We start from the raw sequence: 23,418 nt of genomic DNA, 5'->3' as shown, positions 1-23,418 counted from the left end.
CGGGGCGGCGGCCGCACTGCCCCACACAGGGCCTTCTTCTCCGGCCATCGCCGCTCACCGGTGGCAACCCTGCCGCTGGCCTGTGGGGTCCTGGGCAGCAGGTTAGCCGAGGGCGCGCTGGACGCAGAACGTGGCACCTGCTGGATGCGGGTGTGTCCCCTTCCCTGGTGGCGCTGGGGTGCCGCCTGGCGAGGGGCGGCGTTGGACGCGCCCTGCTCCTTCGCTTGGTGCTGGGTCTCCGTGTGTGGGACGCACTCGTGTGTAAAGCCTAGGGTGAGTGGCAGGCTGTGACGGGCAGTGACGGGGGTGACGGGACTGTGGGCTGGGGTGGACGGTGGTGGGATGCCCCGCTGTGCAGTGATGGCGCTGCGGTCCAGAGAGGGCGACCCGCTGGCCCAGGCCACACAGCTGGGCGGCGCAGAGCAGGGCTGGTTCCCCCGTGCGGTTGGGGTGCGGCCGCCGCACCAGCAGCAGTGGGCAGGCCCTGCTGGCCCAAGAGGCTCTGCGCTGAGCGTTCGCAGGCCCCCGGCCGCCTGGGAGACGTTCCTCCCGTGGCGCCTGCTTTCCCTGTGAGCCGGTGGTGCGGGTGGCGAAGGCGGGCGGCACGAAGCAGCTCGGCGCAGCTTGGCAGCTCCCCTCACCTGGGCACGGTGCCCCCAGGACGGCCTCCTCCCCCAGCTCTGCCCTCCTGCTGGCCGGCAGCTTCCCTTGGCAGGCCCGTCTCCAGGTGGCCCTCCGCTGCTGTCCCCAGCCTAGATCCCACCAGAGCGCCTGGCCCCCCGCCTGCAGGTCTCCAGACCCACCCTCACCGGCTGGGGTGGGCCTCGCGCCCAGTCCTCCGCCAGTCCTGGCCTGGGACGCAGGGATCTGATTGGCCAGACCTGAACCACGTGACGGTGGCTGGAGCCGGGGAGGAAGGTCAGGCTCACTCTGGGCCAGGGCCAGTGAGTCCTAGTGTGCCACTGGCCACCTCTCTGGAGGAGGGCAGCTGCCAGCTCTGGGACAGGGTGGGGGCGCCGTGTGCAGCTACAGGGAGCCGGGTCTGCTCCTTTTCCCCTCCTCGCCACTGACCCCTTGTGATGCTGCCCTGGCCTCTGCCTTATGTGGCCTCACCCAGGAGCTGGGCTTGCCTTGGAGGTGCCTGGCTCACACGCCATCCTGGGCCTGACTGGAAGGGCAGGGCCTCTGTCTGGAGCCACTGGTGACTCCTGAGCAGAGGCCAGCAGAGCAGGGCAGGTGGTGGGGTCCTCGGGTCCTGGGATAGGCAGCTTCTCTGCTGGTTCTGCGGCCCCGACTGCTCGGGTCTCGGCCGCCGTCTCCAGGGAGGCCGGGAATGGCTTCTCCCAAGAAGGCAGCGTTCACCGGCCCTAGAAGCCTCTGGCCTCCTGCCGAGGACGCAGGCCCTGGAGTGGCCCTTGTGCCCTGGCCCCGACCCGGCGTGTTCTGGCTGGCTGCCTGTCTGTTCCTGTGTCATGACGTCACCCTCGAAGGCCGTGGGGAGGCCCTCGCAGCCCAGCCTTGCCCAGGTCACGCTGTGACCAGAGGCCTCCTGAGCTGACCCTGGCCACACCTCCTGTGCTGGCAGGTTCTGGGGAGAGGCTGGGCAGCCACCAGCTGGAGCTGCCAGGGCTTTTGGAGAACCTTGCCCGGGGACATGGAAAGTCCCCGAGGCTGTGGGGCGCAGTGGGAGCCGCCTGTGGGGGGACGGGGCCAGGGTCGCAGCTGCTGGGCCTCGGGCCGGGCCCGGGTGGCGGGCAGCGTGTCCCGTGGCTGTGCTGCCAGCGGGTGGTGGATGGGGGTCCGCTGGGGCAGCCTGGCCATCGAGGCCCTGCGGGGGCTGCTGACCTCCTGCTCATCTGCTCTCTCTTCTCCACAGGAGCTCGTGACAGGGTGGCCCGTGGTCAGATGACGAGGACCGGCCGTAGCCCTTAGTGCCGGTTACGAGGTCCAGGGCCTGAGGCCCAGCGCTGCCGCCATGTCGGGATCCACGCAGCCCGTGGCACAGACGTGGAGGGCCACCGAGGCCCGCTACCCGCCCCACAGCATCTCCTACCCGGTGCAGATCTCCCGACCCCACGCGGTAAGGGTGTGCGCCTGGCGCTCTTGGGAGCGCTCGCTCCTGCTATTTTGCTCCCCTGGGATTAGGCTGCTGTGGCCCAGGACACCCCCGAGCGGGCCCCTGTCAGAGCTCGGTGCCCCCGCCCTCCAGGCCTGGGCAGGTGGTGGAAGCTGCACTCCCATCTTTGAAGCCGGGACACCGGCTGGGCGGGGTGGCTCACCCTGTCATCCCAGGGATTTGGGAGGCTGAGGCAGGAGGATCACAGGTGCAAGACCAGCCTCAGCCACTTGGGGAGACCCTACCTCAAACTGAGAGAGCAAACTGAGAAGGTGTTGATTGGCACTTGGGCCTGCACAGTGAGGCTGCTGTGCGCGTCCCACACGGCCTCCCCTGCGCTCCTGGTTTGGGGTTGGGGTGGTCTTCTGGGCCAGGCACTCCCTGGGGTGAGGCCCAGCGCCCTGGTCTGGATGCCCCGGGGGCAGTGCCTGCCTGGGAACGGGGGTCTTGGTGGGGTCCTCCTGCACGCAGGGCCTGTTTCCCGCTTCGCTTCTCATTGGGCCTTGAACCTCTCTGGCACTTATTGGGCACCTGCTGTGCACACGTCTGTACACGTGGCCTCCCACAGCTGGGCCCAGGTGCCTGCAGAGTGGCAGTAGGCGCACGGCGGGCTGGAGGAGAGGCCGTGTGCTGAGCTTGGCCAGCCGGCGGGGCCCGCCAGGACTGCCCTGGTCCCCAGCCGTGGCAGGACTGCAGCAGAGCCCGCAGCCTGAGCGCTGCGTCCCTGTGTCTGGGGTGGTGGCCCTGCTGCCTGCTCGCCCGGGGGCTGCGGAGCCCTTGCTCTAGGTGGCGAGCAGGCGGGCAGGCCGCTCCCCTAGGCTGGGTACTGGACCTTGTGCGTCCTGAGGGCCGAGGGCACCGTCTGACCGCGTTCTTGGGCCAGGCCTGCGCCTGCCCATGTGCCGTGCCCTCCCTTCTCACCATCCTGCCCCCTTTGCTGCCGACGCCCTGCCCACCCTCTGCTTGTCTCCGGGTGCCCCCCAGCCTCGGGGAACCCTCGGCTCCTGCGGCCCCTGCCCTCGCGCCGCTCCTCCTGCCCTTTGCCCCAGCTGTGCCCTCTCTTGGCGTCCAGCGTCACTGGCTGCCCCTGGCACCTCCCACTGTCCTGCAAGGCCAACGGTGACGCGGGATGTGACTGGGTGGTGGCCCTCCTGTGTGTGTCCCTCCCAGGACAGCCGTGGGGGACGTCCGACCGAGTCCCCGGCTCGTCCCTTGGATGGCAGGCACGAAGGCCCTGGTGCTGGGGCCTCGCTGTCCCAGAGAGGCCCAGACCTGAGCGCCGGAGGCCACCTGCTGCCCCTGCCCACCCTGCATCCCTCGGCTTGGGAGGATGGGGGGCAGAAAGAAAGGGAAGCGGGGGCCCGGCAGGTGCCGTCGGGGCACAGCCTCCTGGCCGAGTCCTGGCCCTGCGGCCCAGCCTGCCTCCCGAGAGGCCCCTCCGGGCTGCCTGTGGTCACGCTGAGGGCAGGCCCGGCCGGACGGCTGTGGGGAGCGCCTGCAGACTGTGGCCTGGGCCGGGTCCGCCTGGCCGCCTGCTCAGCTGGGCTCGGGGTCTTTTGACTGGCCTGCGCTCCAGGGGCTGCTGTCCAGGTTCGGGCTCTCTGGGCCCCTTGCCGTCCATCCCCTCAGCGTTGGGACCCCAGGTCTCACCTATGGGCCCAGTAATGAGGCGTCCACAGGGCGGCACTCCCGCTCCCTGCTGCCTTTGGTGCCCCAGGCCCGGGGATTCCGCCGTCTCCCTGGCCTAGGCGCCCTGGGCCCTCGGGTTCCTGCCACCTGGTCTGGGACGTGTCCTTCAGGTGGGAACCGAGTCCCAGGCGCCTGCCTTGCTGCCCTGGGGCCCTGGGCCTCCTGGACTTCCCTGTGCCTCAGGTAGAGGAGCAGCCTAAGTGGACGTGGCCACTGTTGTTAGTGTGACGTCAACGCCACGCAGGCTGCTGCGACCTGGCCGGGCGTAGCCAGACCCCTGTGACCCCTGTGGGCCTCCTTGGTCAGTTCCTCCAGAGTCTTGCTTTCCCGGGCAGCTTTGGCATGGTCAAGGCGTGAAAGCCAGAGTGGACACCCATGGAAGGGACCCCTTCTGGCCACCGGGAAGCTAGGGCCGGAGCCTGCGCTGCGGCCTCCCAAGCCCCGTGGTGGGCGCTATCCTGCAGGGGCGCCTGGGGAGACTGTCCCCGGACACGGGGGCTCTGCCGCCTCCCCCACCTCCCTGTGCACCAGAGGGGTCTCTGCCAAGCTGCCCAGGCCCTGCCCACGGGTGCCCATTCCAGAGCCGAGGCAGCGAGGCCCCGAGGGTCTGAGAGCAGGACGGGCAGCTCCCCTTCCCGCGGTGTGTCCCGTCCCCTCAGCCTGCGAGGCCTGGCGGGGGATTCCCTCGTGCCCCTGGGGTCCTCTCTGACTCTCGGAGTCAGAAGAAGCCCAGCGAGAAGAGCGGCTGGGTCTTTGGGCCGCTCCCCAAGGCAGAAGGTGAGAGGACAAGAGTCGCCGCCCACGCGGCCGCGTGGCCGGTGATGCCGTCCGGCAGGTGAGTGTCCCGACAGACGCGCTGGCTGATTGGGTCAGCAGAGCCCCGTCTCCTGGTTGGAGCGAGGCTGGACCGTCATCCACTTCCCAGATGCTTCCTGGTCTCCAGCCAGGGAGCACGTGCCGGCCAGTGCCCATCACGCCTGCTGATGCTCACTGTCCTGGATGGGAGGGACGCGTGGCCAAGGTGGATCTGCCCTTGGGGCAGGTCCGGGCACCTGGCCCCTGGCCCCGCCGTCCCGGTTGGACCGCAGAACATGGGCGCTGGGCCCATCCCCGTGCCTGGTGCCACGAAAAGTGGTCGGAAAAACAGGACAGTGCGGAGCAGGGCCGTGTGGCTGGTCCCAGGAGGCACCCGGGTCCCCTGCGCTGGGCGGCCGGGCCCTGGCTGAGGCCCGGGGCCTGGGACGGGTGCATGAGGTCCTTCATGACAGCGGAGTGTCGCCCTGCGCCGTGCTGCTGACCCGGGCCCTGCGCTACCCGCTCGGAACCCTCCTGTGGCCACGGCACTGGCCGTGCCTGCCCAGCCTCTCAGTTCCGCCTCCTCCCAGGAGCACCATCCCCGTGTGCCTGCGGCCTGGTCCAGGGGCGGTGGTGGCTGCTGTCCGCCGCCCGCCCTGCCTGGCAGCCCAGGGCTGGAGGGTGGGCCCTGGGCCCCGGGCCCCGAGTGACCCAGCCCCTCTCCTCGCCCACGGCCGGGGCGGGTGGTGCAGGCAGGGTCCACCCTGGGCAGCCGTGGCTGGGACGGGCCCTGTGGTGCGCCCTCCCCAGCTCTGCGTACTGTCTGGACTGTGGGCGCTGTGGAGGGCACGGGGTCCCAGGAGGGTGGGAGGACAGGCCTGGTGGACGTCCCTGTGCTCATGGCTGCCCCTCCTTAGGACGTGGGGCTGCTGGAGTACCAGCCCGCCCGGGACTACGCCTCGCACCTGTCGCCCGGCGCCATGATGCAGCCCCCGAGGAGGAGGCCCTCCCTGCTGTCCGAGTTCCAGCCCGGGAGCGAACGGTGAGCAGGGGCCCAGCCCATGGCGGGGCGGACGCCGCGGGCCGCGCTGGGAGGGCCAGGCCGGGCTTAGGTGAGGCTGTCCGCTGCGCCTGCCCTTGACCTCCTGTGGCCCTTGCCTTCCGGCGTGGTCTCCATGGGTGTGTGGCTCTGGCGGGAGGGCTGGCCGCTGTTGGGGGACACGTCCACCCCAGTGCGCCTGCCTGGGGCCCCTTCCTCCCATCCTCTCCCTTGGCTGCAGTTGGCAAGGGGCCCGTTGGCAGCAGCCCTGGGTCAGGGCCCTGCTTCCCCGTGTCCATGGAGGGCCAGCTCCTGGACTCTCCTCCTGCTCCCAGTCCACGGGGTGTCCGGCCTGGACACCTGACCCCCCCCCAGCCTCTTGACGTCTGTGGAGACCCTGGTTCCGAGCCAGGCCGTCTCTGAGTTCTGAGGGGACGCCACTCTGCCCACTGATAGATGCCTACCAGGCTCCTATGCCCAGCCCTGGCACAGCCCTGGGTTCTGAGGCACAGAGGACCCAGCTGTGGGAGGGGAGTGGCCACAGGGGTTGTCCTGCAGGTGTGTCCTGAGACACGGCCCAGCCTCAGCGGCTGCTGGTGGCATCCAGTCTCCGTGCACTGAATGAGCACCCGCTGCGTGCCCGTTGCTGGGATGCGGCAGTGAGCAGGACCAGTTAAGAGGCTGCCCTGTGGGGTGAGGAGGCAGCCAGCAAGTGCCCAGAACCATGGCTGCGAAGAAGGTCGAAGGGCTTGGGAGGGGCATGTGGCAGGGAGGCCACGCCGAGGACTAGGTGCCGCTCACGCTGACATGCAGGAGCAGGGTGGCTTGGAGGGAGCTGGAGTGGGGCGATCCAGGCAGAGTCCTAGCACGTGCAAAGGCCCTGAGGCAGGAACACAGTGGCGAGGTGAGCAGCGACCAGACCCAGCAGGGCCTGTGGGTGAGGGAGAGCTTGGGTTCTCCCTGGCACGTGGATAGAGATCAGTGAGAGCTGCCCAGACCTGTTGGCAGGTGGTAGCTGATCCCAGGAAGCGGAGTCTTGGAACCCCAGCTCAGCTGGTGTCCTTAAGCAAGGCCATTCCCTTTCTGGGCAAACCAGGGAGGAGGATTAGAGCTGGGCGAGACTGATCCAGCTGGGCAGCTCGCATCTCTTCCCGGGGCTGCTGGGCCGAGCAGAGGTGGTCAGGTCAGGTCGAACGGCAGGAGTGCTGGGATCGCCTAGTGATGTCTGCCTGGGGCTGGTGCGGAGGACGTGGCATCACGTGGCGTCCCCCGCTTCAGACCCGCAGCACTTTGGGGTTCCGCTGCGCCTGTGCGGCACCAGGGGTCTTGTCTATGTGCAGCGTTGTTCAGTAGGTCTGGGGGACGGGAGGCTCTGCGCTGGCAGCCGGGCCAGGGAGGGGCGGTCGCTGCAGGTGCTCCCCAGCCGCCCTGGTCTCCTCGGAGCGTTGCGGGGTGTCTGTGTGAGGGCGAAGACAGCCTGTGCTTGGCCCTGCCCGGCCTGCCACCTGGGCCCGCAGCTCCTGTGACCTCTGCAGCTGTGCCCAGCGGGGAGGGCAGCGGGGCCCGGGCCTCAGCTGCTCCCGCCTGACGCTGTGCGCCCCGCAGGTCCCAGGAGCTGCACCTGCGGCCCGAGTCCCACGCGTACCTGCCCGAGCTGGCCAAGTCAGAGATGGAGTTCATGGAGAGCAAGCGCCCGCGCCTGGAGCTGCTGCCCGAGCCCCTGCTGCGGCCGTCCGCCCTGCTGGCCTCGGGCCAGCCCGGCGGCTCTGAGGACCTCACCAAGGTAAGGCCCAGCCCCGCTGGGCGCTTGGCTGACGTGGTCGCCTGCCGATGGGTGGACGGGCAGGGGCATGTGCCCAGGGAGAGGGCAGCTTGGGTGGGGCGTGGAGTGGACGCAGGACAAGCAGAGCCAGGCAGCGGGGACAGCGGGGGCACAGGGACAAGGCCTCTCTGCAGTGCCAGAGGAGGGCAGGGCCAGGAGGTGTCCAGTGACGGGAGCCCAAGCAGAGACCCCGAGGCAGGGGCGCCGGGGGCGGGAGCTGGGCACTGACAGGCGGGCGGCCCGTGTCCAGCCGGTGCGCTCCCTGCTGGCTCCCGGTGGGGTGCTTGGGGTGTGGCCTGCGTGGCACCAGAGCTCTGTGACACTTGCTGGCCCTTCAGGGCAGGTAGCTGCCCCGGCCTGAGGCGGCCAGCGCGGGCTCCAGGCCTCCTGGAGGTGGGGTGTCAGGCCGGTCGGCCACTTCTCAGGCCCCGGACGCTGGGCTGCACTGCGGCCTTGCAGAGGGCGTTGGGGAGTGCCCACCTGTTGGGCCCCCCTGCCTCTCGGGCGTGGCCATCGCCCCCACGTGGCCGCCAGCCCTCGCCTCGGCCCTCCCTGGGCAGCTCCCACTACGGGGCTCTGTTGGTCTTGCTTGGGGGCCTGGGCGCCACCTGGGCTGTGTCGATCCTCTGTGTTGATCTGGGCAGAGCAGAGCCGACCCCGTGTGGCAGGGGTCTGGGTGGCAAGTGTGGTTGTGGGCAGGTGAGGTGGGCGGGCCTGGGTGTCCCTGGTGCCCTGCGCCTGCAGGAGGCCGGCTTCCCTCCTGCTCTGTGGTGTGCCGTCTACCCGTCCGCCAGGTGCCCCTGTGGTGGGTGAGGGTGGGTGCCGGTCGCCCAGGGGCTCTCGGGCAGGTGCTGTTTCCTGAGTGGCCACAGGAAGGCGAGGAACTCACGGAGTGAAGGGGGCTGAAGCCCGCTGTTGACCCCCACGGCAGCCCTGTCCTCCTGCTCTCAGGCCCTCCTGCCTCCCCACCTTGTGTCCCGCCTGGGTCCCACAGCCCGTCCCCTGCCTCTGTCCTCTGGTGGGTTCCATCCCCTCTGCCAAGCCGCGCGTGCTGCCTGGCCTGCAGTGGCCTCCTCCAGGGTCTCCCCGCTCCCGCTCCTGCCCCCTCCACATCCCTTCCAGACGATAGCCAAGAGGACCTTGCGGAGGTGGCCGCCCCCCTTACCTGCGAATCTCAGGCGGGACGCAGTCAGTTCTCCTAGTGGCCTGCAGGTCAGGTGTGATCCAGCTCTGACCCCGCAGACCCCTCTTCCTGTAGGCCCCGGCCCACCCGTGCAGCCCTTGCACTCAGCTCCTGGGACGTGCTGGGAACTTCGGCCCGGCCTTGGCAGTGGCCGTGCCCCTGGGCGGGAGGTCATTGCTTCAGGCACCCTTCTCCTTCTTGCATGCCTTGGCTGCCCTGCTGGGCCCGCTGGCAGTGGGAGACAGAGACCTGCCCCGAGGCCTCTGCCAGCCCGTGGCCTCCCCGTGCCCTCGGCCTCTGTTGGAGTCCCTGCTGGGGGCTTTGTGGTGGAGCCCTGGAGTCTCATCTTGGGACGGGCACAGCTTGCATCCCTCCCACACCTGGTGGCCTGGGCTGTTGACACCGCGACCCTAAAGCCCTTCCAGCCCCGCCCCTCGTCCATCCCCAGTTCCCGCTACCCCTCGCCCCGCCCGCCCCGTGGCCTGGCTCCGGCCTTCCTTGTGGCCGTCCCCGCTCCCTGCCTCTGTCCCCCAGCCACCCTCCGGTGGGCCCCTGCCGTTCCTCTCTGCCCCACCCTTCTGCCTGTCCATCACTGGTCCTGTGTCTTGGGGGTCATGCGGCCTAGCGGGTGGCTGGACAGGGCCACTCAATCGTGTGTCCAGCCCACGGGGTCTGCCTCCGGCACCCAGGGGCCCGGAGAGTTGTTCCTTTCTGGAACAGAGCAGGACCGAGAGGGCCGTGTGCAGAGCTCGGCCTGTGGTTTGCTGCAGGGGACCCTCGGCAGGGGCCGTGTCTAACTGTAGCCCCCAGGGTCACCCAGCAGCTTCAGAAGCCTCCTCTGACTGCCCAGCAGGGTGGGGACCGTGGCTAGGTGACATACTCCGTCTGGTGCCTGGCCAGCTGCATGTGACGGATCCATCGGGTTCCTCGCAACCGTGGGGACACACGTGAGCTCGCTGACAGGCCTCCCAGCTGCCGGTGAGGTCAGTGGTCATCCGGCTGCAGCACTGGGGGCAGGAGCCCGGCCAAGGGAGGGAAGTGGCCCACTCAGCCAGCTGGCTCCTCCTCTGCCTGACGCCACCATGCAGCTCTGAATGGTGGGATTCCAGGCCAAGCAGGCCCTTCAGTGGGAAGCCAGCAGGATGAGGCATCCACACTATGACAAAGTGACATCGATTGAGTGCCAAGCGAGTGTCACTGCATAGCATCTTCCCAGCCCTGTGAGGCCGATGAGGTCAGGCCTGGGATCCCCGAGCAGAGGCCCAGCCCTGGAGAAGTGGGGTGGCCAGGGTCCGGCCCAGGCAGCTGCTCTGCTGCCCGCCCAGCCCCACATCTGCGGGCTCCCTGGAGTCCCTTGTGGCCTGAGTCTGACCTGCCTTCTGAGGAAGGCCGGAGTGGACCTTGGCTCAGCCTCCAGAGGCTGGGCAGCAGGTGGTGAGGAGGTCAGGGCCCCTGGGCCCTGGTGTCCCCGGGCACCTGGGCCCCCCAGGGCTCACGCCCCGCCCAGAGCTCGGGACGGGGGTCCCTGGCCGCCCGCCTGGCTCTGCTGGCAGAGCGCCCAGCCGGCCTGCGGGTCCCGTCCCCGACTTCGGCCGCTGGCTCCTCCCGCTGGCGCCACCCTCCAGGGTCCGCGGCCTCCGCGTCTGCCTGTGTTGGTGGTTGCCTGTGCCCCCCTCGCGCCTGCCGCTTTGTGTCCCCGAGCCGTCACCGTCGCTGCCTCCTTCCCGTCGTCCCTGGCTCTCCTCTGCTGTCTCCCACTCTGTCCCTCCTTGCTGGGCCCTGGTGGCGCCCTGGAGGGTGGGGACGGGTTGGCCGCAGCAGCGGGTCAGGCGGGGGACGGAGAGCGCGGGCGGGGCGTCCGGGCTGGGAGCGTGTGCGGCCCCCCTCCACGCCCACTCGCCTGCTGGCGGCCTCTGGCCTCAGGGTTCCTTTGGAAGTCACCAGACTTCGTTTTAGGGGACGTGAGCGTTGTCACAAGGCCCGGTCCCCGAGGGTGGCGTGGCTGCCGGGGCACAGACTTGCATCTCCCGGCCCGCGGGGTCCTGCCTCCCCTCCGTGGAGTCCAGCGTCAGCTTCGGGCAGCGCTGGGCTCCGGTAACACGCTGTCACCCAGTCCTGGCGCCAGTGTCCCTGCTGCTGCTTCCACCGCAGGCCCCTCCTCCAGGTCCGAGGCCTGCGGGGAGAGCGGCCCTCCTGTCGTCCTGGACGCCCAGGGTTGCCGCGGTCTAGGCGGGCTGGCCGGCGTCTCCCGGGCTGCCCCACAGCCCTGGGCCACCCTGCACTCTGGACAGTCCCTCCCTCATTACCTTGACGGTTCACGCACAGCCCCTGGTGCGGGCGGGACTGTGGGCCTGGGGTGGTGTGGGCTGCGTCCTCGGTCCACGGTGGCCACGGCTGGAGGCTGCGACTGCTCCCTCACCCTGCCCTGGGGGCACGCTGCGGCCATGCTACTGACACAGGCTGGCCTCCTGGGTGGGGGCTTCCACCTCATAACCTACCCTCGGGGAGCTGCAGCCCGCTGGTTCTGGAACATTCTCTCACCCAGGAAAGAGACTGACCGTCACGGGTCCCTCCCCTCTGCCCCGCCTGGCCCCGTGTGCCCTTTAACGAGTCCGCTTCCTGCGCCTGGCATCATGCCAACGGTACCATGCTGCCGTGGGCGCTGGCTGAGGTCCAGCGTGGGTGGACGTGCCGTTTCCTGCTGTCACCTGGGGCCACTCTGCGGACGTGGGCCTCGCCACACCAGGCAGCCCTGCCACACCCCACCCGCCGCGTGCCAGCCCCGCGGGAGTGCTGAGCAGACGGCCCCTGGGGGACGGGGACGCGCTGTCCACCTCCCGGCGGGTGCCGCGGCTCCAGCCTGGGCAGTGCCGCCTTTGGGTGGAGCGAGGGTCTGGCTCACGGCTTCTTGGGCTCGCCGCTGCCTTGCGTCCAGGAACCGAGTGTCCTGGAGGACTACGGAGGGGCGCTCGGGCTCAGAGGGCCCTGTGGAGGCGGGAGGAGACCTGCCACTGTCCCGAGGCTCTTGGCCCTGGGAGGACAGGCGGGGGCAGGAGGCGGGTGACCTGGGCTCCCTGGGCCGAGGCCTTGATCTGCGTGGGCCTGGGCTGCCGCGGGGGACAGCGCAGCTGTGCGGGTGGATGGCCGTGCCTGCCAGAGACGGCCGGGGTGGGGGCGGGTGCCTGCTGAGCGCCTGTTGTGTGCCTGGTGGCCCTCCACTGTGTCTGCTGAGCACCTACTGTGTGCTGGGCTGGCACTCCACTGTTAACAGGGGCAGGTTCAGGGCTGTGGGGAGCCCGGGGTGCGGATGAGGACGCGGAGCCATGAGTGGGGCTGCCTGAGGGCCGGGGCCAGGGCTGGGGCCGGGCACAGCCTGCTGGTGAGGAACTTGGGTCGCTGCCCCGGCTCGGCCCAGATCGCCAACTGCGGGTAGCCGTGGGGCTGGGCAGTCGTGGGGCGAGGGAAAAGTGTCTGCAAAGCGTGTGGCGGGGAAGCACCGCCTGGGCCTGGCCGCTGTGTCTGCCCCCCAAGCCCTGCCGGGCTTCCCAGGTGCCCACATCTCCCTGTGCGCCTCCCGCCAAGCCTGAGGGGCCTGGGCATCGTGAGGGGTCTGGGGGGGCCAGGCTGGGCCCTGCTCTTGTTCTTGGGGAGCATGGTCTGGCCAGGGACCCAGATGGTGCGTGGCACGGGGGCTTCGTGCCCACAGGGAGGTGGGCAGAGGCCTGGAGTGTGCACGTGACCCTGGTGTCCTGGGTGGCAGGACCCTAGGGTGGGAGGATAGGCCCCTGGAGGTCCTGGGCGGTGGGACCAGCCAGCGCCCTATGAGTGGCAGGTGGCGGGTTGGTGTGTAGCCCACGCACACAGCTGGGGACGGGTGTTTGGGAGCCATGCTGGTCAGGGCCTTGCTGACTGCACCCCTTCTTCTGCACCCAGGAGCGCAGCCTGACGGGCAAGCTGGAGCCCGTGTCGCCCCCCAGCCCCCCGCACGCCGACCCTGAGCTGGAGATGGTGCCGCCCCGGCTGTCCAAGGAGGAGCTGATCCAGAACATGGATCGTGTGGACCGCGAGATCAGCATGGTGGAGCAGCAGATCTGCAAGCTGAAGAAGAAGCAGGTGCGGCCCCATCCTGGGCTCGCGCCGGTGAGGGGCGGCCAGGGGCCTGCACTGGAGTCGCAAGCATGCTCTGCTGGGTCCAGGGAGCCACTGGTGGCTGGTGGCCCTGCCTTCCTTTGTGCCCCACGGTGGCCTCCAGTGAGCAGAACCTCAGCCAAGGCTGGATCTGGGTCTGGTTTGAGTGAGGTTCAGGCACACTCGCGGAGCCTCGGTGGTGTGCTGGGCGCTGGGCAGCAGGGCAGAGGGCAGGCCCTGGCAGGCCTGGGCGGGGCCTGCCGTGTGGCCCTTTCCTGCCTCTGCCAAGGCAGCCCCTGGCTCCAGTCCCAGCTGTGCCCCCTGCTGGCCGAGCCTGGAGCCACCTCTCAGAGCCTCTATTTCCTCGTCTGTGAAATAGGCGCGGACGTGACCCCACGGTGCAGGTTGTGAGGTGGGATGGGCCCCCATGGGGTGACCCTCGTCCCCACATGTGGAGGTATGAGGGAGAAGCCGATGGGAAGGTCTGCGGCGTGCGTTTGTGGCTTTGTTTTAAGTTTCTTTTGCTACAAGATGGCCAGTGACCCGCCTTTGCAGCTCTCAGTGGCGTCCTCCCCAGGACAGCTGGGTCTCTGCTCAGGTGCCCTTGGCAGACAGGACACTGGCTTCTGTGAAGCCCGCGTCCCCGGTCAGCTGAGCTGGCGCCGTGGTGTTTGTGCGTGATGGTGATGGCCCCGCCCATCGGGCCCCGCTGCGCCTCTGGGTTGCTCCAGGCCTGGGGCTCCTGTCTGGCCTGGCGCTTGGCTGGGGCGGCATCGTGCTGACGGCCCTGCATCCTGCAGGGTGGCATGGGGTTGTGTCCCCCACAGGCGAGGCTGGCCCTGCTGGCCGCCCGGCGGTCCTGGTGCGCAGCAGGGCTCACGACTCCCGAGGTCGGCACCCCTGCTGGCCATGCCAGGCTCACCCCATGTTCCCTCCACCGGCTCCGGGGGCGGGAGGGACAGCCCAGGAGGGCTTCCTGGAGGAGGCGCCCTGGGGTGGGGTGGAGGGCGGCCCAGGCTGTCACCTGCTGGAAGCAGCAGGCTCGCTGGTGGTCCCAGGGCCCGCGGGGTTTTCCTGTGTAGTGGCTCAGGCATGGGAGGGAGGCCAGGCGGGGGTCCTGCTCCTGCGCCAGCTGCGAGGCCACTTCTTGCCTGTGGGCCCGGCTTTGGGCAGGCCCGTGGCGGAGCCAGCTGACCCCGGCAGCCCCGGTGGTCCAGCTTAGGTGAGGGTTTTGATCTCTCTTAAACGCCACTTTGGCAATTTTTTTTTTTTTTTAAACGAAGTCGATCTCTGTGAAGTACACGGTACGGTGGCACTTGGCACCTCTGCCTGTTCTAGCATCCTGGCGGGAAGCCCCGGGCCATGGAGGAGTCTCTCCATGCTCCCTCCCTGGGGCGGCCATCCGCTTCGTCTCTGAGGCTTGGCACGTTGGGGACAGTTGACATCAATGAATCACACATGCCTGTCCTGTGTTTGGTTTCTGTCCCTCCGCCTTGTGGCATGTGCCAGCGTTTTCATGGCTGAGTACTATTCCACTGCACTAAGGAGCACACGTGTGTCTCCACCCACATGCTGGACTGTGCGTTGCTGTGCCACCTGGCCGTGGGCAGGTCTGCTCTCAGGCCCTGTGTGCTGTGTTTGCTTGCCCGGCTATTTGCAGCCCTCTGGGGTGTGGACCTGGAGTGGAGCCGCTGGGTCAGCTCATGCCTCTGGGTATAACCCATGGAGGAATTTCCGGGCTGCGTTCCACGGCGTTGCGCCATTTTCCAACCCGCCACCCTGAGCAAGGTTCCAGCTTCTCCACATTCTTGCCCAACACTGTTATTTCTTTTTCAAGAAGGTTCTGGTTCCGGCTGCCTGGGGTGTGCAGGGTGGTCCCCCGCCGTCTCCACCTGGCTCTGCTTTGCAGCTGTACTTTTGTGCGTTGCTTTCTTTGATTCTCAAACAGCCGTTTGAGGTTGGCACTGTTACTACTGGTTTTCACTGAGGAAGACACCGAGGGTCAGGGAAACTAAGGGACTTGCCTGAGGCTGCAGTGTGGGGAGTGAGCTGGCCCTAGGCGGTGGCGTTGAGTGGCCTTCTCGGCTGGGTCTCCGTCCGTGGCTATGCTTGGGCTTTTCTCTGACGCCCGGGGGGCTGCCTTTGCCCACCTCCTGGCAGAGCTCTTGGGCCTCCTACTTCTTGGGTCTCCTCGGAGTGCTGAGGAACTGGGGCCTGTGGCCGAGCTGGCCCTCCGTGCTAGTGAAGCCAGGAGATGCTTTCTAGCGCTTCTCTGCCTCGTGCTCCTACCGGCGCTCTTGGGCACGGCGGTCAGGGCCAGTGTCCGGGTCGTGGGCAGCCGAGTGTCATCCAGAGCAGGGCAGCACCGTGTCCTGACAGTGTCCCGCCTCAAGCTCTCTGGCCCTGTCCTCCTGCGACTCGGAGGGATGGAGTCCAGGTGTTTGGGGGGCTATGCCCCGAAGCCTGGGGCGGAGGCGGGGTCCCGACCAGCTGCCGCCAGCCCTGCAGGCGCAGGTAGCAGCCAGCGAGGAGAGTGAGGCTCAGAGAAGTCCAGCTGCTTCCTGAGACTGCACAGCCAGACGTGTTCCGGGCTGGACGGTGGCTGACCCGACACCCCATGCGGTGCTGTGGTGGCCAGAGCGACTGGCTTCCTCCGCCCTCTGGGCTGCCCACTGGGGACAGTGGGGGACACTGAGGCTCAGTGGGTGGCCCAGCCGCACACTCGCCTCCTGGTCCGGCTCGGCGTGAGCCAGCGCCGGGACGACTCGGGAAACAGGGAGCAGCCTGGCCCTCGTCCCACCACCCCTCACGCCTGCGCTCTCGCCCGTCCGCAGCAACAGCTGGAGGAGGAGGCCGCCAAGCCGCCCGAGCCCGAGAAGCCCGTGTCGCCCCCGCCCCTGGAGTCCAAGCACCGCAGCCTCGTGCAGATCATCTACGACGAGAACCGGGTAGGCCGGGGCCCGCCGCCCGCCCACCAGAGCCCCGTGTGCATGGGTGGCCCGAGGGCGGTGTGGACAGGTAGGCCAGCTGGCGGTGGGACGCAGTGGCCACTGTGAGCGCTCCTGCAGAACCAGTCCCCGCAGCACAGACCGCGGCCACCCTGTTGTCAGTGGTGACCGCCAGCACACACCACCGACCCCGGCCTGCCACCCCTTGTCTTCAAGGTCCTGTGTGGGCAGGCACAGCTGCTGTCTCCCTTCTACACATGGAGACCCTGAGGCCCAGAGAGGTCGAGTGACTCGCCCAGAGTCACACAGCTAGGGCGTGGAGGGTCTGGGTGGGAACCCCGGGTGTCAGGCCTCCGGTGGCTCTTCAGCATCCGCCTCCACTGTCCCCGCCCCAGGTCGGGCTTTTGAGCGAGGGAAGCACAGGGTCATGGACCCGGCTGGAGTCTGAGGAGGCTTGGTCCTGGCAGAGCTGGGGTCTGTGGGTGCTGCGACCAGGGGTGTAGCCTGCTGTGTGGGTGCTGAGCCCCGGGTCATCCTCGGGCCCTGCGGGAGCCAGGCTGGGGCGTTTGCACCTGCCTCCAGGTGTGCACGGGATCTAGGCCCGCTGAGCCCCCAGCCTCTGCTGAGGTCGCACGGCAGAGCCGCCCTGCCTGGGCCTCTGGCCTCAGTGCAGCCCTGGCACCTCAGTCGCCTCCTGCGGGAGATCGGCCGGGCTGGGACAGTGCTGGAGTGGAGGTGGGGCGGGCAGGGCGGCTTCTGCTCTGGAGCCCGTAAGCCTGCATGGCACCGCTGGGTCAGCCGCACTGGCTACGCCTCGGCCTCTTGAGGCAGCGATAGGACCTGGGAGCCGCGCCTCGGGGGCTGGAAACCAGCCGCTCCCGGCCCCGCCCCAACCCCAAGGAAGCAAAGGTCCTGTTGACCCTATTGAAGGAGCCGTCCCTCCGCCTTCCCACCGCTGCCCTGTGCGTTGTGCCCATGCCTCCCTGGCCTTGCTCCTGGACTGGGGGACGCTGACTGGAGAGGTGCGATCGTGACATCTTGCATGATTTTACTTACTCTTCTAGACCGTGTGAAGCAGGTAGAGGAGTTGTGTTTCACCTGTGGAGAAACTGAGCACCAGAGAGGGAAGGGGCCTGCCTGAGATTGCACAGCATGTGCGCCCTCCCTGGTCCTTGGTGGGAGGGCAGGTGTGGCTCTGTCCAGCAGCAGCCCGTGACCTGGGTGTGCGGACGCCCTGGGCCCTGCCCGGCGCTCTCCCCGAGGACTCATGCCGTCGCTCTCTCCAGCTTTTGTGCCAGACGTGCCCTTTCCAGTGCGGTCCCTCGGGCCTCTGCGTACCCTGAGGGCCCTCAGCCCCTCCCCGCCCGGGTCCCTGTGGGACGTGACTCCCAGGTGCCGCTGGTGCGGGGCGGAGGCTCCCCGAGGGCAAGTCTTTGCCTCTGTGGGTCCCAGCTGTGTCCCCGCTCCTGAGCCAGTGCCCGGCTGCACAGGTGCTCGGTTAGCACTCGGGGGGTCACTGCAGGGAGGTGGGAGGGGGCCAGGGCTTCCCTCCGACAAGCCCTCTGGTTTGGGTGTGGGGCCAACAGGGTCCTTCTGTCTGGGCCGAGCCTGGGAAGCTGGTGGCTGGGGCTGGCAGGCAGGAGGCCCTCAGACGCCTTGGCTGGAGCTGCCAGGACAGGTGCCCCTTGGGAGAGCCTGAGGATGAAAACTTAATCTGCCCTCCCTCCCTGCCGGTCCCTCCAAGTGGCCGAGGGTCAGGGTCGTCTCCAGCTGCCAGTCAGCCTGAACACGCAGCCTCCCCCGCGGGCCCGCCTGGCTCTTCTGAGGCTGGACTTGGCTCATTATCCATTCAGAGCATGTCTGTGGGCACTGCCGGCGGGCTCTTCTGCCTCCCGGACTGCCAGATGCACGGTGGCAGGGCTGAGAGGGAGGCAGACCCTGAGCTGCGCAGGGACCTGGCAAAGGAGGGGCTTGGGGTGCCCCGTGGAGGCGGAGGCTGGCAGGTGTGAAGGAGGTGGGGGTGAGCACCCTCTGCCGCGTCGGGGCTGTGGGCAGGCTGTGGGGTGGCAGCAGAGGCCTTCCAGAGGACGTGGGGCCCAAGCTGGCCCTGGAGGTGGTGCTGGGGAAGGAGCCGGCTGCTGCCAGGCGGGCCACATGGCTGGGCTGGTCCGGGGGTGACGGGGCAGGGTGAGTGGACAGAGACCTCCCCTGCCCGGTGACCGGGAGTTGGCGTCAGGCCAGGACTGCGTCTCAGGCCTCGAGGGTCCCAGTGGTAAGCGAGGCCCAGATGGGACCAGGCTACACAGGGTGGGGCCAGACTCCTGCCCAGGGCAGAGCCGAGCGTGTGGGCAGTGCCCCCGGCATGAGGCTCTGGAGCATCCGGGACCCTGGCGCCCAGGTGTGATTCGGGCCCATCCTGCAGCCCTGGAGCCCCATGCTGGACACCACCTGAGACCCTGCCCCAGCCCCTCATCTGGCCTCTGCTGCTGGCGTCCAGGTGCCCCTGTGGTCCCCATTGTGTGTGTGGAGGTGTTCCTGGGTCCCCTGGCTGCCTCCCGGCTGCTGTCTGCTCCTCCACCCGGAGCACTCAGGGCGGGTGGGGGCCTGCGCACCAGGGTGTGCGGGAGCTGGGCCTCGGGTGACTGGTGCTGGGGGGTGGTGGCGGAGGAGGGGCCACGCTGTGGGGGGAGGGGCCACGCTGTGGGGGGAGGTGCGTGGCGGAGGGTCCCTGGCTTAAAGTGGGAGGCTCTGCTCCCTGCAGGCAGAGGGGCAGGGTGGGCGGTGAGGAAGCTGGACAGATGGCCCAGGCAACAGCAGGGCAGCCCCGGTCCTCAGTTAAGGGCAGGGCTTTGTGCACTGTGCAGTCTGTGCTGTGTGTGGCTCATGTGTTGGATCCACTGATGTGTGAGTGCATGCGTGTGCGGGTTCTGGTGAACACGTGTGTGCAGGTACGTGCGTGAGTCAGTGTGTGGGCGGTGCGGTGCCTGGTACCCTGTGTGGCCTGGGATTGTGTGTGTGTGTGTGTGTGTGTGTGTGTGTGTGTGTGTGTCCATACACGTAGGAGCACCTGCTGTCTGGCTGGCCCTGGGGTGGGTCAGCTCTGACTAGAATGCCCCGTCACCCCTGCGAGCCGGCCAGTAAGTGCCAACTGTATGCCGGGACCAGTACTTGAGGGTAGTCAGGAGATGACCTCGTAGGGAGCAGGACGGTTGCAGACGTGGACCACCGAATTGGGCAGAGGTGTCGGGTAGAGGGGTGTCAGGGAAGCCTCAGGGTTTGCCTAGACCTGTGGGTGCCCATCTTCTCTCCAAGTACCCCGTGCCTCGGTTTCCCCTCTTGAAGAAAGTGGAGCATCCACAGCCTGAGGGCTCTTGGAAGGCCTGTAGGTCAAGAGAGCAGGGAGTGGGGCCGCACTGCCCTGCTGTGGGGACAGGCCGCCACGTCCTTGCACAGGCCAGGGGCTGGGTGCAGCAGGCTCACCCTGATGAGCTGCCCTCTGCCCCTGGGTGCTGCAGGCCCCGGGGGGCGGGAGCTGGGGTGCCTTTTCGCAGTCAGGATGCCCTGCACCTGAGCCCCCATCCCTGCCAGCGCTCTGTCCCCAGTGCCTGCTCCGTGCCAGTGCTGCCAAAATCCGTGACACAGCAGAGAGAAAGCACAGCAACTCCGGCACAGGGGACACTGCCCAGGGCGTCTAAAAGGCTCTGCTGCCACTCCTGACCTGCGTGCGCTCTGCGGGAGCCTGTCGGAGAGGAGGCAGGGCAGAGGCATGATTGAGGGCAGGCAGCGCTCGTGTGTGGGAGCAGCAAGGGTCAGTGAGGAGTGGGACCTGCTGACCCTGCAGGCGTCTGCATGGGGCTGAACTCAGGGAGGCAGGAGCTGTGGGTGTCTCTGGTCCTTGTTCCCCAGCTGTGTCCTGTTCTGGGAGAGGGCTGTCTCCCCCTCCATCTCCGGAGGGAAGTGACGGTGTTCATGTCACTTTGTCCTTTGCAAATCTGTGGCTTTCAGAACGCTGGGGCCTGGTGGCTTACGGACGCAGGCTTCTTGAGGCCCCTGGGTCCTGTACACAGCCCGGCTGCTCTGGCCTTGCCTCCTGTGCTGGGCGTCACCATTACCCAGATGGGCACCGAGCACAGGTCCCCAAGACCCTCCTCGCACAAACTCCTGTCCACCCTCAAGGCCTGCCTTGTGCGTTCCTTCTGTGACCTTCCCGTCCTGTGGCCACACATGCTTTTCTGCCTGGTCGTGCTGACCTGCCAGTGCTGCTGACCAGCGTCGACTGGCGTGGGCTTGTGGAGGGTCTGCCCTGGTCTCTGCTGGACCTGGTGCCCTGTGCAGGGGGCTGCCCCGCCCGCTCCACGCCAGCCTTTCTTCTGTCCTGGGTTGCAGGTCCTCACCTCTCCAGCACCCCAGGGTGGCCTGTGAGGATGGTCAGGGTGGTCCCTGCCTCCCACGCCCAGGGAGGCCTCACCCAGGACAGGCACCTGCCTCCCCTTCCCGGGCTCCCCCTTCTGTCCTCTTTCCGCGTCTCGCGTTCACCGTCTGCACGCCTGCACACCTGCCTGGTGTGTTTGCATGTGGTGTGATCTGAGGGCCTGGCTCCCAGTGTCCTCACGGGCACACCATTGGTGCCCGGCCTCGGTCCTCCGGACCTTGCGCAGTGAGGTGGCTGTGCGGGGGGTTCTGGCTCTGCACTGGGCCAAGAGCGCGTCTCTGCTTCTGGCTGGGTCGGGCCTGGGCGTCTAGCAGCCAGCCTGAGGCCACTGCAAGCCCACTGCCCCGCTCTTGGCCGTCTGTCCCAGGCGTGGCCTCCTGCCTGCAGTGGAAGCTGCCTCGCCCCCTTGCCGCGTGCCCCAGGGCTCCACGTTGCCTGTTACCACTGGGTGGATGCCTGGGCCCCTGGTGCCCCTGGCCTACCATGTGTGTGTCCTGGCATGTGCTGCTTGGGTCCTCCTCAGGGCTGCTGGCCGTCGTCCCAAACCTGCCACACGCAGCCCTGCCGTGGCACACGGGCTGGGCGAAGCTGCTCCTTGGGTCCCCTGCCCGCCCACCCTGGCCTCCCTGTCCTGGCTGGCCTGGGCCGCGCTCCAGGTCTGCTCTGAGCAGGCCCTGTGGTCCCAGACTGGGGGCTGGTGCCAAGCCGGGTACAATGCGGCCTTCATGGCCAGCCCGTTGAATTAGCGCCCGGAGCCCTTTCGCCACATGTCCCTGTTTTCCTAATAAGTCCTGGGTTGTGACGGGAGGAGCTGAAGGCCCAGGAGTCACATGACTGAAGCCCAGGAGTCCGAGAAGGACTGCTCCCCCCCAGCCCTGCTGGCTCCGGGGTCACCGTAGGCAGCCCAGCGGCCCCCATGGCTGGCGAGGACCCACAACCACGTCACTGCGGGGCTGTGGGGCTGTGAGGGCGTGACAGCCAGACTGGGCGGGTCTGCAGGCAGCTTGGGGCTTTGGTCCCTGGCGCCCCCCAGGGCTGCCGGCCGTTCGGAGGCCTCTGCTCACGACCGCTTCTCTTTGTTTCCGGTTGCTCCTCTTCTCGTCCCTGCAGAAGAAGGCGGAGGCTGCGCATCGGATCCTGGAAGGCCTGGGGCCCCAGGTGGAGCTGGTGAGCCGGGGTGGGGCGGGCGGGGTGGCGGTGGGGCGGGCGGGGGAGTCAGCTGACCGGGCAGCGGCTCTTCCTCAGGAGGCAGCGAGTGTGCCCTCTGATAAGCGGCTGGCAGGTAGTGCTGGGTGGTGGCCTGCGCAGCTGCAGGGCTGGTGTGCCTCGGGCTCCACCTCCGGAGTCCAGCCCCTGCGCCCTGGCTGAGCAGCCAGACCGTGTCCTCTAGCCCACGTGGTCCGGGGCCAGCAACCAGGTCTGCCCTTCAGGCTGCGTGACCCTGGGTGGGCACCGTGCCCTGTCTGTGCCTCAGCGTCCTCCTGTGGAACAGCGATATGGTGCTCCTCCCGGGCACCGTGGGGTCAGCACAGGGTGGGCTCCCGGGCTGGGGCTGGGCGCCAGCTGCCGTCGATCCCATCTCGCTGTTGGGAAGGTGCCGGGTAGGCGGAGTGGGAAGCAGACCCAGGCCCCAGAGCCCAGCTGGGTGGGTGAAAGCAGAAGGACCAAGCACCCGGCTGCCACCGCCTGGGGCCCGTGGAGCTGCCCCTGGAGGGACCTGTGGATGGCAGTGGTGGGCAGGTGGGACGGGGCTGGCCCCGTGTGCACAGGGCACTCGAGAGGCCCCGGCCGTCGTGCGTGAGCCGGGCGGGGCTCCCCTGGGCGCAGGCGAGGCTGGGCCCTCTGAGCCAGCGCTGGACGAGCCCAGCTCTGTGGCGGGACCTGGGCCCCAAGCTATAGGCCCTGGAGCTCCTGGCGCAGCTCTTGGCCTTGAGGCACACGGTGTGGACGGGGCCCGCCTCACGCAGTGGGTACTGGCCTCTCACAGGTGAGGAGGTGCCTCTGGGCGGCAGGGCTGCCGGGCTGTGGCATGGGTCCGGTGCCACCCCCGCTGGCTCTGAGGAGGCTCAGGTGTGTCCACAGAGCGTGTCCGCCCCAGGCTCCATCTGGACGTCCCGCCATCTGGAAGGGAAACCCCACGTCCCCACAGGACAGCCACCTCCCGTGGCCTCCGGGCCGGTCGGCCTCACTGCCCAGTCCTCCGCGGTTGGTCACCTGGGTTTGGGTGTGTCTTGCTCTCTGGTCGCTGTGGGTGAGTGCTGGGGACGGCGCCTGGGTGCATCCGCAGCACTCTGGGCCTCAGGTGCGGCCAACTGTCCTGTGTGAGCCGTCCACCCCCTCGGGTGGCCTCTGGCTTCTGGGCGGCTGCATGTTGGCCTCCGCCTGTGAGCGGCGTCTGGCCTCGGTGTCCCTGTTCTGCCAGATGCAGCAGCAGGGTCGGCTGCTGTGGTCTCCTGACCCGAGGTCCCCTTCCCTCCTGGAGCCGTGTTGCCTCGGGGCCCGTGGGCCAGGAGCCGGTGGGTCCACGTGGGCAGTCAGGGCCCGCTGGCCGGCAGGGCTCTGGGCAGGGCATGGCGAGAGTGTGCAGGTCCTCGGGCGGGGGTGTCCCCGGCCTGAGCCCAGGCAGAGGCTCCCTCAGGGTGCTGGACTGCGAGAGGTTCGGGTCAGTAGGTCCTCGCTGGTCTGCTGGTCAGGGCATCCAGCGTGTTAGGTCCTGTGGGATCGTCACTGTCCTGTTCTCTGGGCTGGGCTCCGGACAGGGGCTGACTTGGGTAATAGTGGGAGGTGGCCAGGCAACCTGCGGGCCTGGGTCCTGCCTGGCTGTGTGCCCAGGGGTGTCTCAGGTGGAGCCTGGGGGGGTGCTCCATGGGGTGCTGGGCACGCTCCGGGCGGAAGCCTGGCCCTGGCTGGCCGGCCACTGACCCTGCTCCTGGCGCCCTCCCCTCTGCAGCCGGAGCCTTGGGCACAGCGCTGGGTGGCCTGTGGCCCCGCGAGGCTGTGGTGGGGTGGGGGCTGGGCCACCTCGCTGCTGGGAGCTGCTGTTTTAAGAACCTGCTGCCCCGGGGTGTGGGCGGGGCCGACTTCCCGCCAGCTCGGTCCTGGGTCCCCGGGTTCCGGGGTCATGGGCCCTTCGCGGCCACCCGGAGCTGGCTGGAGCCAGGCCCGGTGGGGCCTGCATGCCCCAGGCTGTCCTGCACGCCTCCTTGCTGCTGGGGCTTCCTCTCCTGCCCTGCTGTAGGTGGGCAAGCCCTGTCCGGAGCAGCCGG

General features: G+C 68.6%; 1 protein-coding gene across 1 annotated transcript in view; it reads left to right on the top strand.

Moving 5' to 3' along the window:
* The first annotated feature begins 1,903 nt into the window (after positions 1–1,903).
* Positions 1,904–23,418, top strand: part of NCOR2 (nuclear receptor corepressor 2) — a 99,083-nt gene continuing 77,568 nt past the window's right edge. The window contains 6 exon segments of the mRNA XM_079150438.1: positions 1,904–2,080; positions 5,518–5,642; positions 7,245–7,422; positions 12,578–12,757; positions 15,607–15,720; positions 21,263–21,319. Coding sequence (XP_079006564.1) covers positions 1,976–2,080; positions 5,518–5,642; positions 7,245–7,422; positions 12,578–12,757; positions 15,607–15,720; positions 21,263–21,319 — 759 coding nt within the window. The 5' untranslated portion in view covers positions 1,904–1,975.

This window comes from Sciurus vulgaris, assembly GCF_902686455.1.
Source record: "Sciurus vulgaris genome assembly, chromosome: 8".
Taxonomy (NCBI): domain Eukaryota; kingdom Metazoa; phylum Chordata; class Mammalia; order Rodentia; family Sciuridae; genus Sciurus; species Sciurus vulgaris.
The sequence above is the reverse complement of the archived record's forward strand: the minus strand, read 5'-3'. Positions and strand labels throughout refer to the sequence as shown.